This window comes from Bombus bifarius, unplaced genomic scaffold, assembly GCF_011952205.1.
Source record: "Bombus bifarius isolate JDL3187 unplaced genomic scaffold, Bbif_JDL3187 scf7180000008321, whole genome shotgun sequence".
NCBI lineage: Eukaryota > Metazoa > Arthropoda > Insecta > Hymenoptera > Apidae > Bombus > Bombus bifarius.
This window is the reverse complement of record NW_022884591.1, coordinates 625,849-642,674: the sequence shown is the minus strand read 5'-3', so window position 1 is coordinate 642,674 and position 16,826 is coordinate 625,849. Positions and strand designations below refer to the sequence as shown.

Here is a 16,826-nt window from a genome sequence, read left to right as displayed (position 1 = left end):
CAAAATTTAAAACAATCTTAACAAAAGTTCTAAGAAATCTCGAAAAATCCGTAAAATATAAAAAAAAATTCTAATAGAATCTTGCAAAATCCTACAAGTTGCAAAAAGATCTGACTCTGCCTCCTCGTAATCCTACCCACTGCAGCTGGAAAATCGCGAAATCTCTAGTTTCTTTCCCCCTAAACTATGATAACATCTCTCAATCTTTTACGATCAATCAGCAGCTTCAAATTTGCCAATATCTCAAGGAAACTCGCCAACATTTGTAAATCTCAATTGGCTCGAAACTTGGCTCTGATTCGCGTATTTCGCGTATGCCCTCGAAAACGTATCTAACGCTTTTCCTCTTTCATCCTGCCCACTCTCGCTCTTCTAACAAATCGTTAAGCTATTCCCAGTGCTCGCTACTGCGAAGTGAAACGATTCACCGTTTGCAAAATGTAACAGCTACGGCGTGGTACTGGGCACCGGTGCTGGCCTCGTGAGAGAAACTGCCGACCTGGTGCTGGGCCATTACTTCAGAAAACGGCGGGAGTTCGTCGAGATGGTCGTGCAAGCCGGCACGGGGGTGGGAATAGTGCTCTTCAGCGTCTTCTACAGGGAAGCTGTCGGGTAAGTTATTTCCGCTAGCAGATAAGAATAGCGTCGTCTACCTCGAACACGAGACAAACAGAATATTGGCATAGTTTTCATTTTCAAATTTCATGAAGATTTAATCGACGCGCGATGGATGCTTTGGAGGATGCTTTTCAGCATTTTTAATTTGGAATTATTATACATATTTGTTTTTTGGCGTCTTTGATTATAAGAGGAAGTTTGGAATTATAAATATCTTGCAATACTCATCGTCTACTTCGAAAGTGATGCAAGTGAAATATTGACATAATTTGAACTTGGTAGAAATTTAATTGGCGCGCTGTATCTTTGATTACGAGGGAAAATTTAGAATTATAAATTTTATAATGTTGTACCTATAAGTTGACATTTTGTTGGTAGCAATATGTTTGGAATTTCGTCGAAGACAAACAGATCGTTTAAGTAAACATTGAATATTTACGATATTTACAATGTAATTAATTTTGATTTCATTAAAATCAAAATATTAAAAAAGCAAGTATTGGATTGTATCATAAATTTGTTCTGTTTCTATATCTACTGTGTAAACGAAGAACAGAACGTTGAACAAATACGTTGAACGAATAGTGTTAGAAGCTGACAGAATAACTGAGACAAGATACAAAGTAGTATATGGAATAATAATCAATTATGATACATAGTAATTACGCGTATAGACACGCAGGTAGAATACGTCATTGTTGAAACAGGAAAATGGAATTTGGACGCGTATGATCAGACAAGTAGAACAGTCGCGTATCAGATCTGACGGGGCCAACTGAATAACTACGTTAGCCCAATAAGTAGGATAGATACATATCTGGACGGGCAAATAGAACACCTCCGTGTCTGGTCGTCCAAGTAGAATGGGATTGAATGTAATCAGACAAGTAGAGCAGTTCGCTATAACACGTGTGACAATATTCATATCTGATCAAACAAATATACAATATTATCATATTTAAAAATAAACTGATATCAAACAATTTCATATTTGATCAAGGAATTAACAATTCTCTTTGTTTAATTAAACATTACCTTCATATAATTTAAAAAATAGAAAGCGTAATATCATCTGATATGAATAAATTATCGAATGATATAATTTCATATTTGTTTAACAAATTAACAATTTTTATATTGAATTAAATATTGAAATTAATTCCACTTAATTAAACGAATGATAAATAAACTAACCAGTGTAACAAATCCGCATTTATTCATCAAATGAACAATTTTCTGTATAATTAAGCATTAAGTCTCTATTTAATTAAACAAATAAGGAACGAATATATAACGTATGTTTAATTAGCCATAATTTAATTAGCCACACATAAAGATTGTCAAAATAATTTCACATTCATTCGTTAAATCAATAATTTTTCTCAAAATAATAAGGATAATATCTAGACTATATAGATAGCTATGCAAATTCAAATTTGTTGCGATCATAAGTGAAAATCTGACTGAAACCTCGGCAAAGATTTCTTTTACCTATTAAATGTATTATAACGAATTATCTACGCTGAATATTTTATATATTTTTGCTTATTATGCACGTTCTGCGTATTTTTCCACCTTTAGATTATTAATAATAAAAATAATTAATAATGAAATAACAAAATTCACATGCAGTAAAGCGTAAAGGAACGCAAGAAAATTATAATAGGAACGCAATTATCACTCCATCAAGTATTTCAATACCGATCATCTCGCTCCAATAGCTCCAATACAATCGAACGAGACAAATCAATCGATTTAAAACGAGACTACCAATCTTATTGCGTGATATCACATTTCCATTTAGCGAACAGTTTGAGCATTTCATCGGCAACGAATAATTTTTCCATCGACCATGACCGATTATTATTCAAACGATTTTCTGCTGCGTGCTATTGAAACGAAGGAAACACGAAAATCGTACAGAGGTGTCTATTAAGTATCTACACGCAACGACGAGCAACGTAAATTGCGGCCAATAAAATTCCTCTGAAGATCGTATAAAGGTTTTTTGCGATGTCCATCTGTTGAAAACGCCAGACAGATTGGAATCTAGGTGGACGTAGAGATAATTGCACGTCCAATTTTCTCGATGCTGGTATAGTCTCGAACAAATGGAATAGTTCGTTCATTCGAACGTCGATCACAACTGTATAACATATCCTCTAATCTTTTCAATTTGTTTAGATATTCCACGATCGACGAATGGATTGATTTCGAATAGTGTTATAATTGATCTATACTTTTGTCTCTATACGTTTGAACTTTTTGAAATTAATTTTATTTTAAAGTTACATTTATCTCGATCGAAAGGTATTTATTGAAATCCATGAAATACAAGGCTATAGAATTATTTATTCTATATTTTAATAAAATTCGGTATTCACCAATTTTGTGAATTGAAACCAAATTTCGATTATTGGTTCATTCGATCGAATCTCTTCCAATGTTAAATTTTTTCGTAACAATGTATTATATATTTCTAAAACGATTAAAAAATATTTATATTTTCGAATTGAAAGGATTTTATAGTTATTTAAGAATTTATTTAAAAATATGAAAGGTGTCAGGCATAATTTATATTATAATATTACTCGTAGTTGTTTGAAAATTGTTAAAAAATTCAGGAATATTTATTATAGTTCATCGTTGTAGAATAAGTCAAACATTTGTACGTATACTGTTTGTAAATGCTGGTGAATAGAAGGGAATTCCGAGTGTCTGAGCTTGAAGTAGTCTCACTATGCTTAAAGACCATGTTCATTTGCCATAATTAAAGCAATACTACTCTCTGAATCAAATATGATCGTGTTCTACTTTTGTAACCGTGTAATTTTCTCGTTATATCAAGAATTTCGCTGACCTGGCTAGATACGAACCTTTTTCACTTCCTCGAACACCCTAATCATGTATGCGTGCACATGCATATTTTCTCGTTTTCAAATATGAAAAATTCTCTCTTCGTAATATTTTATAAACAAAATACCGGGTAATGTTTTTTCCCGTGTTTGGTGGTAATGTTTTACCGTGTATTGTATTTTCAGGTTTTTATCAAAATTGAGTTCTCTTCGTAAAATTATAATAATTCAACTTCAAAATTAGATTTTTGTAAAATTCTGATATGATTTTTCATCGAACGCACTCCAATTTCATTCAAATTCTGAACTCCCTTCTTATTCTTTATTTATTTTTTTCTTAATTCTTTTGGACAATATCGCCACAGTTGTCGTTAAAATATTATTTTCATTAAGATTCTCAAGAGTCCCACATTTTTCCTTTTCCACTTCTATTTTCCTAATGTAGTTGTTCTATCTTTAATTAAATCAAATTAATTACTCTCGGTAATATTCAATATCTTAAATAAACCAAAATTAATTACCTTGCATAATATTGCCACAAACGTCTTCAAAATTTTAATTTCACTGAAATTACTCGAATTCCGAAAATTTCGAATTAAACAAGTTCCGAATTTGGCAAGTCACAGGATTTTCTAAACAGTTTTCTAAATAATCAGAATTCGGAGAACAAGCAGTTAAGATGATACATCCTGATTCGACTGAACCGCAAGCATGGATTGTGCTTAATCTCGAAAACCCAAGAAGGAAAGTTGGTCGGAACGCGAATTACTTTTCCCACTGTTCTTAATTGTGTTAATGGATCGATCACACTTTCCGGCCGAATATTAAGCGGCGATGACGAACGAAGAAATAGCCCGTTTGGAATGCTTTTAATTAAACGAACGAAGGAGAAGATCGTAAATTCAGCGTGGGACAGTGCTCATAATTAAATCTCGAGCGGAGTAATTCGAGGGTAAAAGTCGAAGTTGGGAACGCCAGAATCTAGTTTGGCAGATAAATTCATTTCGAAGGATTTGCTTTGACGTTCAAACGCTCTTAACTTGGCCTCTGTCTTTTCATTCTTCATTCCTCAAATACAAACACTTGCACACAGGTTTTCGTGTGCTTTATGAGAAATCTTCTGAGAAGAAATCAATTAATATATTAGATTGTCTGAAATGTTTCTTTCGTTTTATGAGGAAATAATAAATGCACCATGTTTTTTGTTTTATATTAGTTTATTGAATTATGCACGAATATAATAATAGAAATAGAACGAAATGGATCACACATAATTCGATAAAATAATATAAAACAGAAATTGTTGTTCATCTATTATCACCTTATGATGCGAAAGAAACATTTCGGACAAGCTAATGCATGTAAGTTCACAATACATAAGTTTTTAATTACAATAATAATTTTTAAGACGATATTATAATTGTGAGACAATTGTTCAAGAAGAGAAATTTGGAATTTAATTTTTTATGTTTTAAGCTACTTTTTAAAAAAAGGTAAATCCATGTAGGTTCATAATTGGTTTTATAAATAATGTTCTAGGAGTTGACATTGGAAGAGAATTTTTTTCAGATTTGGCAAGATCGATTTTCATCAATCTACGTTTCCAGTTTTTAATTCCCAAAATATAAATAGTTCGATGATTTTCGTTTAATGGGTATTCAAGTGTTTTATAAATGACACTCACCAGCGATTGAAACAGGTCGAGATAAGCGAACTCATATATTACGCGCTATATTACTTTGTGGTGGTATGAAAAAAATATTTACCGAAAACATATAAATGAAAATTCTTCATTCACGATGATACGAAAAATATTTTTCAATCGAGAAAATTGAATCCTCCCGTCGAGTTGAAATTTTGATAAAACAGAGTGTGCACATGGTTTCGATGCAGTAAAATTTTCACTCAAGTATCAAAAGCTCAATAGAATTTTTATTACTCGTAATAACTGCACGTGATAATTTTCGAGAAATAAAATTCTCGACAAATTTTCAGTGCAGAAGTTCGCTAATCCCTAAAAATATTCTCACTGGGAATTTTATCAAGAGAAAGGAAAATGAGTGAACAGCTGACGGAAATCCTGGAATCAGCAAATGACTTGTTGCATCGTTAAGATAGCCTAATCGTCAGAAATGAGACGCGACTCCTCGCCATTTGCCAGCGGACTAATGCTTTTCCCGGATCCAGACAAGTGATCCATGGGTCGCAGGTGAATCCACTGCATTGCAGGTGCGTGGTACCGAGTACCTTTATGCGAAAATAATCCAGATACAAACTCGATTTCGAAACTACTACTACTTTTTTTTTCAATTATTTATTAATAACCCTTTTAGCAAGCAAACAATACTAATCTTACTACGACTTTACTACAACTATTCTTTCAATTATTTAGTAATAACCCTTTTTTGCAAGCAAATAATACTAATCTTGTTAAAAGAAACAGAAACTACAGAAGAGAAGCTACATGTTTATGTGCTGATGGAAATTAATTATGTTAATAATATTTGTATCAAATTTATGTGAAACATATTTTTTTAAGTATTTTGAAACTACGTTGTTTCTAACAGCACGTAATTTAATCACAAAATTACGAATGAAATTATATTCGTTATGATCATTGCGACCATATAGATGCAACAAAACATGATAATGATAAGATCAGTTTTAGAAGCTAGTATGTAGTATTTAGAAAATACAGGTCATGTTGCAAACCTTGACGTTATGTATTTATATATTGATATAACGTAACGTTATATTTAAATAGAAAGTTGGTAATCAATTGAATTGTATTAACTATATTGTACATAGTGCACGTACACTAATCTTTGTTAAGGAACTTAGGAAAGATTCAAAAATTTTGAAAGTAATTGCAAAAACGAATTAAAAGTGCACGATTGATATGGAATAATTGAAAAAATATATAATTGATGTAAAAGTAATTTATAGATAATTTGATATGATAATTTACCAAAACCTATAGTCCATATAAAATAATAAAAGGAAACATATCATTGATATAAAAATGCATAATTAAATAGAAAAAGTGAATAATTTTATACAACGTTGTATAGAAACGTGAAATCGCTCGATCAATTTATTCATAGTGAGTCTATTATGCCACTTTACGAACTATAGATTTAGCCAGCGCTTCGTCTGTAGAAATTTCAGAAGTCTACTAGAAATTTTTCCATAGTGCGGGCACACTTGTACGATCATTAAATAAATGATAACAGAGTATCGAACGAACTCGAAATTACGAAATTAGAGACGAAACTCGATTGTTATTAGCTCGCGTACCACGAACCAAGCAGGCCAAACGTTCGTTCTGTTTAGGAAATTGTAGGAAATGAAATCGTATCGTTCGTAGCCTGTACGCTCTGCTTGCCGCTAATTGAACGAATTCGCATTCGCCTCGTTGTCAGAATATTTAGGGAACCGTGTAACCTACGCGAGATTGCACGGTTACCAGTGAATTTTATTTCGCGAAGCTTGTTCGAATATTAAAAAGCCTGGTGAACATACCACTGCAATAATTAATACCCGTAACTCGTTCATCATTTTCATTTTTCTTTTGCAAGTTTTTTTCTAAAACTTTTGTACGGTTGAACGTAGGTAATGCAATTAATTTTATTATCAAGTTGTTAATGAAATTAATATAATGGTATTCATAATGGTCTAATGATATTAAATTATAATAATATTTATTAACTTTTAAATTGGAAAACAACGTAATCTATATTTATTAGTATAACGTGTTTTATTCAGAAATAAATTATTTTTCTGTTTTATTATTATCTCTGTGGTCATTATTAATAATTATTCATAATTATTAACTTCTTTTATGTTTAGAGATATCTTCTTGTTTTATCGTCGCAACAATTAGTTTGCCACATAATTTTTTTATGTTCTTTATTACGGCAATTCAGCAACTGATTTCTCTTCCAAATAAGAAAAAAAACATAAAACAAATGTGGTGGATATTTTGAATTATTTTACTAAATTTTTATGGCACATAAATTAACATTCTTTAAATGTTACATTACATTTGTAATATTTATTACACTAGCGTAAAATCATTTATTTGTAATAATTATTATCAAATATTCATACTCAGTAATCAAAAAAAAATGAAATAGAAAATAAAAATGACTAATCTCCAATCTTCGAATCCAATTGAAAATCTTCTACCCCTTACACTTTCCTTCGGAAATAAAATTTCGATTACAGAAGATCAGTAAAAAATATCCATACTTAATAGCCGAAAAACAATTTATAAAAATTACCATTTTCAAATCTGCGAATCAAAGCAAAAGCTTCTTACCGCTTATGTTTCCCTTCATCCTAAAAACATAAAATTCCATTTATAGGGGACAAATTACATTCCCATGAGAAACACCCGAACCAATTTTCTCCGGAAAAAGATCATTTTTTCCATGAGCCATTCTCGCGATATCCAGCCGTAAGCTGCCTTGAACGACATTTCATCGATCGGCTAACACCGTGATTGGTTCGATCATTGATTGATGGACCGTCGAATGGCGATTGATTGATGGCGGCTGGCCTTTCGCTAGAGTCTCTGTATCATTTGGACGTTTGGTAACTTGTGCGTGGTTTCAGACGCGCAATACATCGATTAATGTTCTTTTTTTCTTCTTTTTTTTTTTCTTGGTACAGTAACGCGTTGAATAGTAGCCAGCGGAGTTATAGGCCAGAGAGTTAGATTTATCGGATGCGTGGGACTATTGCGCGAAAAATCGCGTGGGCGTGTTGCCCTTGGTTACATGGAAGTGCGTGGGCGTCGAAGTCCACGCGCGTTCCGTGGAAACATCTGCGTAACTCTTACAGACGTAACGTTTTATTGTACCGTTGACTCGCGCGATGCAATTCTTTAACAGAATTTTCCTATTGGCGAAGCTTATTATTTATTGGTAGTTTAGAGGAAGTTTTGTCCCCATTTTGCGAAAACTATTTCATTGTGTCGAGAAACGGTTGCTTTGGAATTTTGTAAGTCCAAATTAGGTTGATGATTATGAATATAAAGTGTCATTCTTTGTTAGAAGTTTGTAAGATGAACAGAAGAAAGTTGGTTCCTTTTTCGCGAAAAGCGTTTTATTCTTTCGAGTTCGTAATTCTTACTTGGTTCCTTCTTGTTAGTAATTTGGCAAGTAAGCAGAAGTAACCTGGTTTCCTTTCTGCGGAAAGTATTTTATTCTATCCTTGTTAAGATTATTATTCTTGTCCTAGGTTGCTTCTCAAACTTAATTATTTCGTCTTAAATGTCACAGATAGTTAAACATGTACATCCTAGTTATAACTTAGGGGATTATTATCGAAACAACATCTTAGTATGTTGATAGTAGAAAAGAATGTACAATAAAAATAGTACAAAAGAAACTCACCCGCAATTGAAACAGCTACAGAATTAATTACCAGTCATTGTAACAGAATGTTAATCAGAGTGAAACAAATATTCCAAAGTACCAAATAATCCCATTTCCGTGTATTTCCACTGTACGGCATTCCGACTTTTCACCCTCAAATACTCAAATAACCAAATCAAAAGGACTGCAATCTACCTGAACAAAAACCTCCCTTAACCACAGTAGTAACCACCTTCAGTGAAACATTTCCAAGAACAGACATTAAAGCAGGATTTAGTGACATGATTCGTTAGCAGGTATAAAAAAGGAGAAACAAGGGGAGAGTTTAATTGCGTTCCGTGTAACCGAGATGATGAAACCATTAAACAGGCGAGCATGTACACGTGCTTGAGACCAGGCTGCATCGTCAGCCAGTGATATAAGCACGGTATTAACGCGACACGTGTTACGCGTACGGAGTACAGTCAGCCGTGTTTGCCAGGCGATCGTAATACCTCGTCACCTGTTATTTATTGTGCCTGTAACAAAGCAGTAAGGCGATACGTTCTCTTCGTATGAGGAAATACGCGTGCCAGAGAGAGAATAAAGGGGTTCGTATTCGACGAAACGTGTAGGAACGTCGTAAACGTCGGCTGACGGTTAGCCTGCGACTTTCACTCGGCAATAAGCGACGAATAAAGATGGTTATTGTTCGTGGCTGACATGCAAGAACGCGTCGAAGGAACGACAGTGAACATCGCGTTCCTTTAAAACGTTCCTCCGTCATGCACGAGGATTTTATTCTCAAAGAGGTTTTTAGTTGTGCGCGATGTTATGTGGACGCTGGAAAATTTGCTTATTGGAATTGCAGGTAAATAAATTACATTTTATTATTTCGTATTAATTTATTTTATTATCGATTAGGTTTCAGAGATATGAATTTTAACGTAAATTCGAATGTTTCGCCGGGAAGGCTGCGTGAAATAATCCCTTTGGCATTTTAAATTCCCGTGCGAGTTTTGACATTTCACTCGTGAATCCGTTTAAGCTTGTGAATTTTAAAATACGAATCTTTCAGTTGTTTAAATTGATATTTCCAATATTACAAATTCGTGTATGTATCTCGCGGTATACACGTTCGTACGAGTTTCGAAGAATCGCTCAAGGGAACTATTTTGAAAGCATATCTTTGTATCTACAAATATATCTTTTTCATCGTTTGAATGGAAAATTCCGATACTACGAGCTTACGTACGTGTTCCGAAATTTCGTTTTAATTGATTGCTTTGCAATTCTACACGTTCGCGTACGTTTCGTAAAATTGTTCGAGTAAAATTATTAAATAACTGTTTCGACGTTATAAATCCAAATGTGAATTCTTTTATCGCTACATAATCAAAATTGATTCGCATACACTAACGAACAAATACCAAAATAATTAACTGGAAAAGAAACTGGCACAACATCGTAAATCTGCTCTTATTTGTCCGATAAAGTAGAAAGGATGTGCAATTACAGGACGTCTGAGTAATTAAACGAAACGAAGACATGCGCCAATAAGCAGTTTCATTTAAAATTCAAGAGCGCGTTTTCCCTGCCGTATCTAGTACGGATAAGTATACCGGATAAGTAGTACAGGTACACCTGTATACGGGCAAGTAGAAGAGGTCAACATCTGTGCAAGTAAAGCGGTAATGTACCGACAGGCGAAGAGAATAATCCCGTATCGAGTCAAACACGATCTACATCCACCTGACCTGGCAGGATATAGTCTCGCATGGGGTTCTATGACGCTTGTAGATTGTACATATGTACATATGTACGTATTCAAACGACGTTCTAGACTTTGTAAACAGAATATTCGCGTATTTCGACGAGCAAGTAGAATAAGTTCGCTCGTGGACGGATAAATATGTATCAGGTCTTGTCAAATTATTAGAATCTTTCAGATATTATTCAAATATCTTTATTTTAATATTAATATATTAATATCGATGAAAGATTCGTCGTAAGACTATTTACAATTGTTATTTTTCATTGTTTACATTATTACATTGAAATTTGGTTTTTCGTAGATTTTTAAGATTAGAACTTTTATATTTTTTGTTTTTTATAGTTTACATTAGTATTCTTTATAATAATGTTATTATGATAATTAATACGCTAAAGATTCGTCATAATTAGACTGAGGGCTTTCATGCATTTATGGGAAATTAGGAAATGGAAAATTATGTAGACTGTACGTAATATGAAAAAATATACATTTCATGTAATATAAATACACATATCATAAAGATAATATGTGATACATGAAACAATTTTCACGTTGTATGAAAATATACAAGATATCCAAAATATAATATGTGGCAGGTAGAACCATTTTCTATTATATTTTCGAAAATATGAATTTCCATAAAAATCCGTCATTTTAGTCATAAGATTTTTTATATTCTATGTTTCATTATTTACATTATTATTTTTTGTAATAATACATTATCTTCCTAACTGAATCTAAATTTTTATATATTTTGTTCCTTTGTTATTTATGAAAACGACGAACAATAACAAATAATTTATTTTTATGAACGATCATGTTGAAAACTTAAGTTTCCAAGTTTACATTTCGGAGATCAATTCTTTACGGAAACGCCCAAACAAGAGCTTTATTCGATCAGAACTTTTGATCGGAGTAAACTTTCCAAGAAAAGTGCCCCTATTCTTCTTTCTCCATTGAGGAATAACTTTCTTCTTAACGTATTGGGAACTTCTTCTTAATCTAAATTTTTGTACCACTCTACCGTAAAAGTCATCGATAACAACCTGATTGGTTTATTAAGAGCGAAAACTTATCTGCGATTCTTAAAAACTATATTTTAATTAGAAAATACCATCAAGTTGAGAATTATCGTCGTTATTTTGCAAAATACGTAAAAATTCCCAAAATTCCAAGAATTCTCCAAATAATTAGAAGAAAAAGATGAGTTAACATCGAGAGAAATGGGCGGTTCGTTGTATCCTATTAATGAATCTGTAAATTATTCTCATTAACAAATATAATTACTTGCGATGTTTTGATTCTTTTTAATTTAATCCCAAAACTTTTCTAAAATATATTTAAAACGAATATTAGCAAACAGGAACCCTAATATTCGCAGCATTTAAAATGAAGATATTAAATGTCTAGTGGCTAAAAATACACTTTAGAAAAATAGCAATACAACAAGTCAATAAATTCATACGACCTAATCGTTAGAAGTTTACTTAAAAAAAATAATCTACAAGATAATAAATTCATATTGTCTAATCGTTAAAAATATACTCTGCGTTCTTTAATTACAAATGTACATTTAATGAAACAAGTAGAACAATTAATTTGCAAACCGAATAAATTGCACATCTTCACGCGCAAGTAGTACGAGTCCATACATCATCAGACAAGTACAAAATTCTGTTTCTCGTTTAAGTAACACGTCCATCGAGTCAAACAGACATCACAAGTGCCATTATTTATCGTAACGTGTTCGAAAAACACGAAAGTCACTGCGAAAAAGACGATCGAAAACGTTTCTTCCGTTTAAAAAGAAAAGAAAGAAACGAAGAAATCTCCCTTGTCATAAAATTACAAACGATTCGCGGTTTAATGTCTCGCTGAAACAAAAGCGTGTAAGGCTCGCTGAAGTTGGACTTTACAGGCGCCAGTTGCGGCGAAACGTCGCGTTATGAAGTTTGCGGTCGCTTCCAGTGAACGACGAAACAGAAACTTTCTCTGTTCGGTGAATGTTGAGAGTCTGCGAATCCATCGTGCGTAATTTCGCCTTTTCTTAATTAAGGATTCCTCTTTCACTGGCCACACTCTAACGAATTCACGCTCCCGAGAGTGAGAATATGAAACTATGAACAATTTTCTCTCTCTGGGTATAATGAAATTTATTCCCTTTTTATGTGGCTTTTTATTTAGTAAGAGCCTTTGAATATATCAGGTGTATACGAAAGTAATGACCGTGTTTCTTGTTGCTACCGACTTAAAGTTAGCGGCTGTTACTTTCGTATACGCTTAATATGTAGCTATTGGGTTGGCAACTAAGCGATTGCGGATTTTGTCATTACATGGTATTGACAAAATCCGCAATCACTCAGTTGTCAACACAATAGAACCATTGGTGTGACTTTATTAAACTTATTGCGAGTAGAATTTATTGAATGAATATCGTGGTACATCGCTGTGAATAGACTGCAGATTTTGACGCATTTACGAAAAATTAATAATTGCGAGGATGTGCAAAATGTATAATACGAATGTTACAATATTTAATGGATCGAATAAATCTTCACGCAGATTGCGTTTTAACAGTTCCGTTAATAAAAATATGAGTTTGTGGAAAAAACCGCAGTCAAGCGATCAATAATTACAAATATTTATTGCATCGTTGCAATTATCACTTTACGAATGTACATCAAAAGATAGAATTTCCTCTGTACAATTCTGAATTCCACTTTCTTATATTTTCAACTCCCCTGTTTCCGTTTTAATTAACAAACAAAGTATTCAGAAAGTTCGTAACAAAGTTTAGAAAAACAGATTGAAGATCTTATATGTTCGTAAGAAAAGTGAGATTACACGACAAGTAGAATACAGTGGAATGAATCAGCTGGCAAAAACGTTGCGAATTTTTTCCAACAGTCCGATATTTACGAACAGAGGTATATAAGAATGGAATTACACGAACAAACGTTTTTGATCGATACAAAAAATTGACAGATACGATAGAAATACAAATAGAAGGAGGGAAAAAAGTAATGGAAGGATTTGATGGCGAAGGGAGGAAAGTTGCGTAAGAGTGGATCGTAAGCAGAGAAAAGAAAAAAATTCTATTCTGTAACCATAACGACACGGTGTTTCCGCAGAAAGCTGGGCTGGGAGCGTGGCATGCAGTCGGTAACCGGAGCTCTGTCGTTGGCCTTCTTCCTGGGCTTGATTTACAGAAGCGCCTCTCTCTATCATCCGCAACGACGGGCCATGTTACACGTGAAGAATCAACGAGGTGGCAAGTTGAAAGAGAAGAAGACCGCATCGAAGCCACCAAGACAGCCATGGGTGGATCTCAGCCCTCTAGGTAGTCGGCCTGTCAGGATGTTGATGCTGGCCGCTGGGGCAGCCGGTTTCGGCCTTTATACGCCCGCCTTTTACATCGTGAGTACCTTAATTACTCTACCAAGCAACTGCCTTTAGGCTGGATCCTGTTCTTGGCTCTCAGAGTTGAGAAGTTTGATATTGCAACGTTTCTCGGCTGTATATAGGCTGGCGATAGTATTCGAACGCCTGTAATTTTGCCAATGCATTACGTTGTTAAACGAAAATTCAGGTTTTTCGTTGTTCAGCAATTCGACGAGAAAAGAGACGATAGCAACAATTACGTCGCGAAATATTCTAATTTACCTGTCGTTACGATGGATCGTTCGTTTCTTTTAATTTTATATCGCGTGTGTTGCGCGAAACATTTTCAAGTTTCATTAGCCCTGTTGCGAAACTCGACTGTTAATCAAGCCTCTGAAAAAACCAAATTGATCATGTTAAGGTATAGAGAGAATTTGGAAAGGTATTACAAAGAACTTTATTTGGTGTTTCATACCAGGGAGAGGATACATACTTGTGTGTGTTTTCGCTCTACGTTCCCTCACTCTCGCATGTACAATACGAATGTACCATATATTCGACAGATCAATTTCACTCTTTGTAAATTTTTCAATTTTATTACATACATAGCGTAACTGATGTTCATTTCCTAAGAAATATGTGATTTATTTTCATAAATCCATTTATAGCAAATGCCAAAGTCAATTTAACGTTGTACTAAAGTTTGTAACATCAATTTTCCCTATTTCTCGACTTATGCATTTGAGTCAGTGTGGCTTCTGAGTGCTTCGATTGCCGAAATTCTTTAAACATTAAACACCTACAAACATTATCTTCATATTTCGCATCTGTATAGGCTTTAAAAATCGAGAAATAATGGAATCGTGAATTAATAGGAGCATCGCAGGTTCTATTTGTCACCATAAAATAGATACGAGACATACAACGATTCAGCGGAGTTAACTTTTCAACAAAAGGCTAACTAACCGATCACTGGCCAGTTTGTAATACCATGGCCGGACCATCCGAAAGGCTGAATCGTCAAACTGCCAGAAACACGCGTATTACTCGGTAGCAGCAATCAGAGAACGGGCCACAGTTGGCAACTTCATTCTCGAGTGAAGTTTCGGCAAAGTTAGGCGGTTTACACGTTCATAATCGCGGTTGACCTCGCTTCTGCGCGCCCTGTCTCAATTTCTGCACGCCTACACGCGTCAGTTAGTATTTCTGATCTGATAGGAGTTCATGAAACTGCTTCCAACGTGATATTCTTCGCAGTGGATGACGTTGAAAATCGATGTGAACAGAAATTTAATTCACAGACCGTAGAACTGTGAAAACTGTATATTTGAAAGCATACACGACGTAGAATTATTAGAATCGAGACAGGAAAACGTAATACAGCTAACAGACTTATCTTTCACACAGAATAATTATAATCCCCTTTGAGTTCTCTCACTTTGTATGATACTAACAATAACTTTCTCCCTTTGTCGATTCCGTAAATCTAAAATCCGATTTAAATCCTGAAAGATCTTCCTAGCCTTGGATTCATTTCTCTTCCGATTTTTCTTCCACGTTATCAAAAGTCTTGGTCAGATCGTATAGGTGATAGGAAAAATATATGAAATATCCAAAACACGGTTCTATTTATAATATTTAGCAGATAAAACAATATTCCACCTAAATTCTATTTTTGAATTACCTTCATAAAAATATGAATTTGCACGAACATCCGCAACTTACTGACCCACCATGACGATATTAAACGAAAAACCTCGCAATTAAACACGTACCATCACCTTTCTTTCTGCAACAAACTAGACCAAACCTATTCGTCAAACGTCTCTCAACACTATCGATCCGACAGACCCCTCTTCAATTAACCACTTACTCAATCTATTGTACGTTCAGATCTGTCTCTGTCGTAGCAATCAGCTAATGAAAAATACATCGGTTTCAGGCTATCCAGGGCCACAAAGATGGTTTGGAGGCGAGCGCAGTGGTGCTTTTGCAGACTTGCCTGGGTTTGGCAGCGGCACTCGGCTGCGCAGCTTGTGGTGTCGTTACCGCGAGACCATCTGCCCAATGCCTAGTGTCCAGGCAATGTCTCTGTCAGGCAGCACTACTCGGAGTTGGTCAGTATACAACGCGTTACGCTGTTGTGGCGAGGGTGCTCGAACCGCGTTGCGGATCGCGAGGGAAGGTAGTTTGGTCGAGAGACAGAGAGAGAGAAAGAGACAGAGAGAATGGAGGATCGCGTGACTGAGGAGCGTTCTGCGGTGTCGAGGAGTTTGCTTTGGTTTGAGCGAGACGACGTTACCTACAAATCCGCCTTGGATGGAGAATATCGAGCTTTTAATGAAAATCGAGGGAATTTTGGAGGAACATGAAACGAAGTGTAATTTCGTTGGAAGTTTCGAGAGATTCGAGGAGAGCGTGACTCTGAAGCCGTTTTGTACAGTGGTTTAACGATTAATAATATCGATTAACGAATCACAAGTTCTAGATTATGGAATTCTGCTGTATAATTTTATCATTCTTTCGGGGAACAATCAGATTATTTGGAGTTTGTAAAATTTACTTGTGAATTTCATGCGTTTCCTTATCAAATTTTGTCGGTATTGTGCAAGAGTATTAGAATGTGTAGCCTGTGACTCGTAAAACGTTGCTGATATTACTTTAATCGTGCGACAAAGCGCAGGTGTGAATTTTAGAGATTCGTAAGAATTTTCTTGAAATTAGATAATTTTGCGAATTTGCGAAAATTTAGAGGAAATGTATTTTGAGGAACTTTAAAACCGTAGCACATCAAATTCTATATCGCTTGTTAAGTTCATGAATTTATTTCTAAAATTG

General features: G+C 34.4%; 1 protein-coding gene across 1 annotated transcript in view; it reads left to right on the top strand.

Moving 5' to 3' along the window:
- The window catches only part of LOC117212539 (monocarboxylate transporter 10-like), a 101,184-nt gene that overhangs the window by 75,702 nt on the left and 8,656 nt on the right, over nt 1-16,826 (top strand). Inside the window, exons 6-8 of the mRNA XM_033457430.1 lie at nt 448-612; nt 13,739-14,024; nt 15,931-16,105. Of these exons, the coding sequence (XP_033313321.1) occupies nt 448-612; nt 13,739-14,024; nt 15,931-16,105 (626 nt within the window). The remainder of the gene's footprint in view (nt 1-447; nt 613-13,738; nt 14,025-15,930; nt 16,106-16,826) is intronic.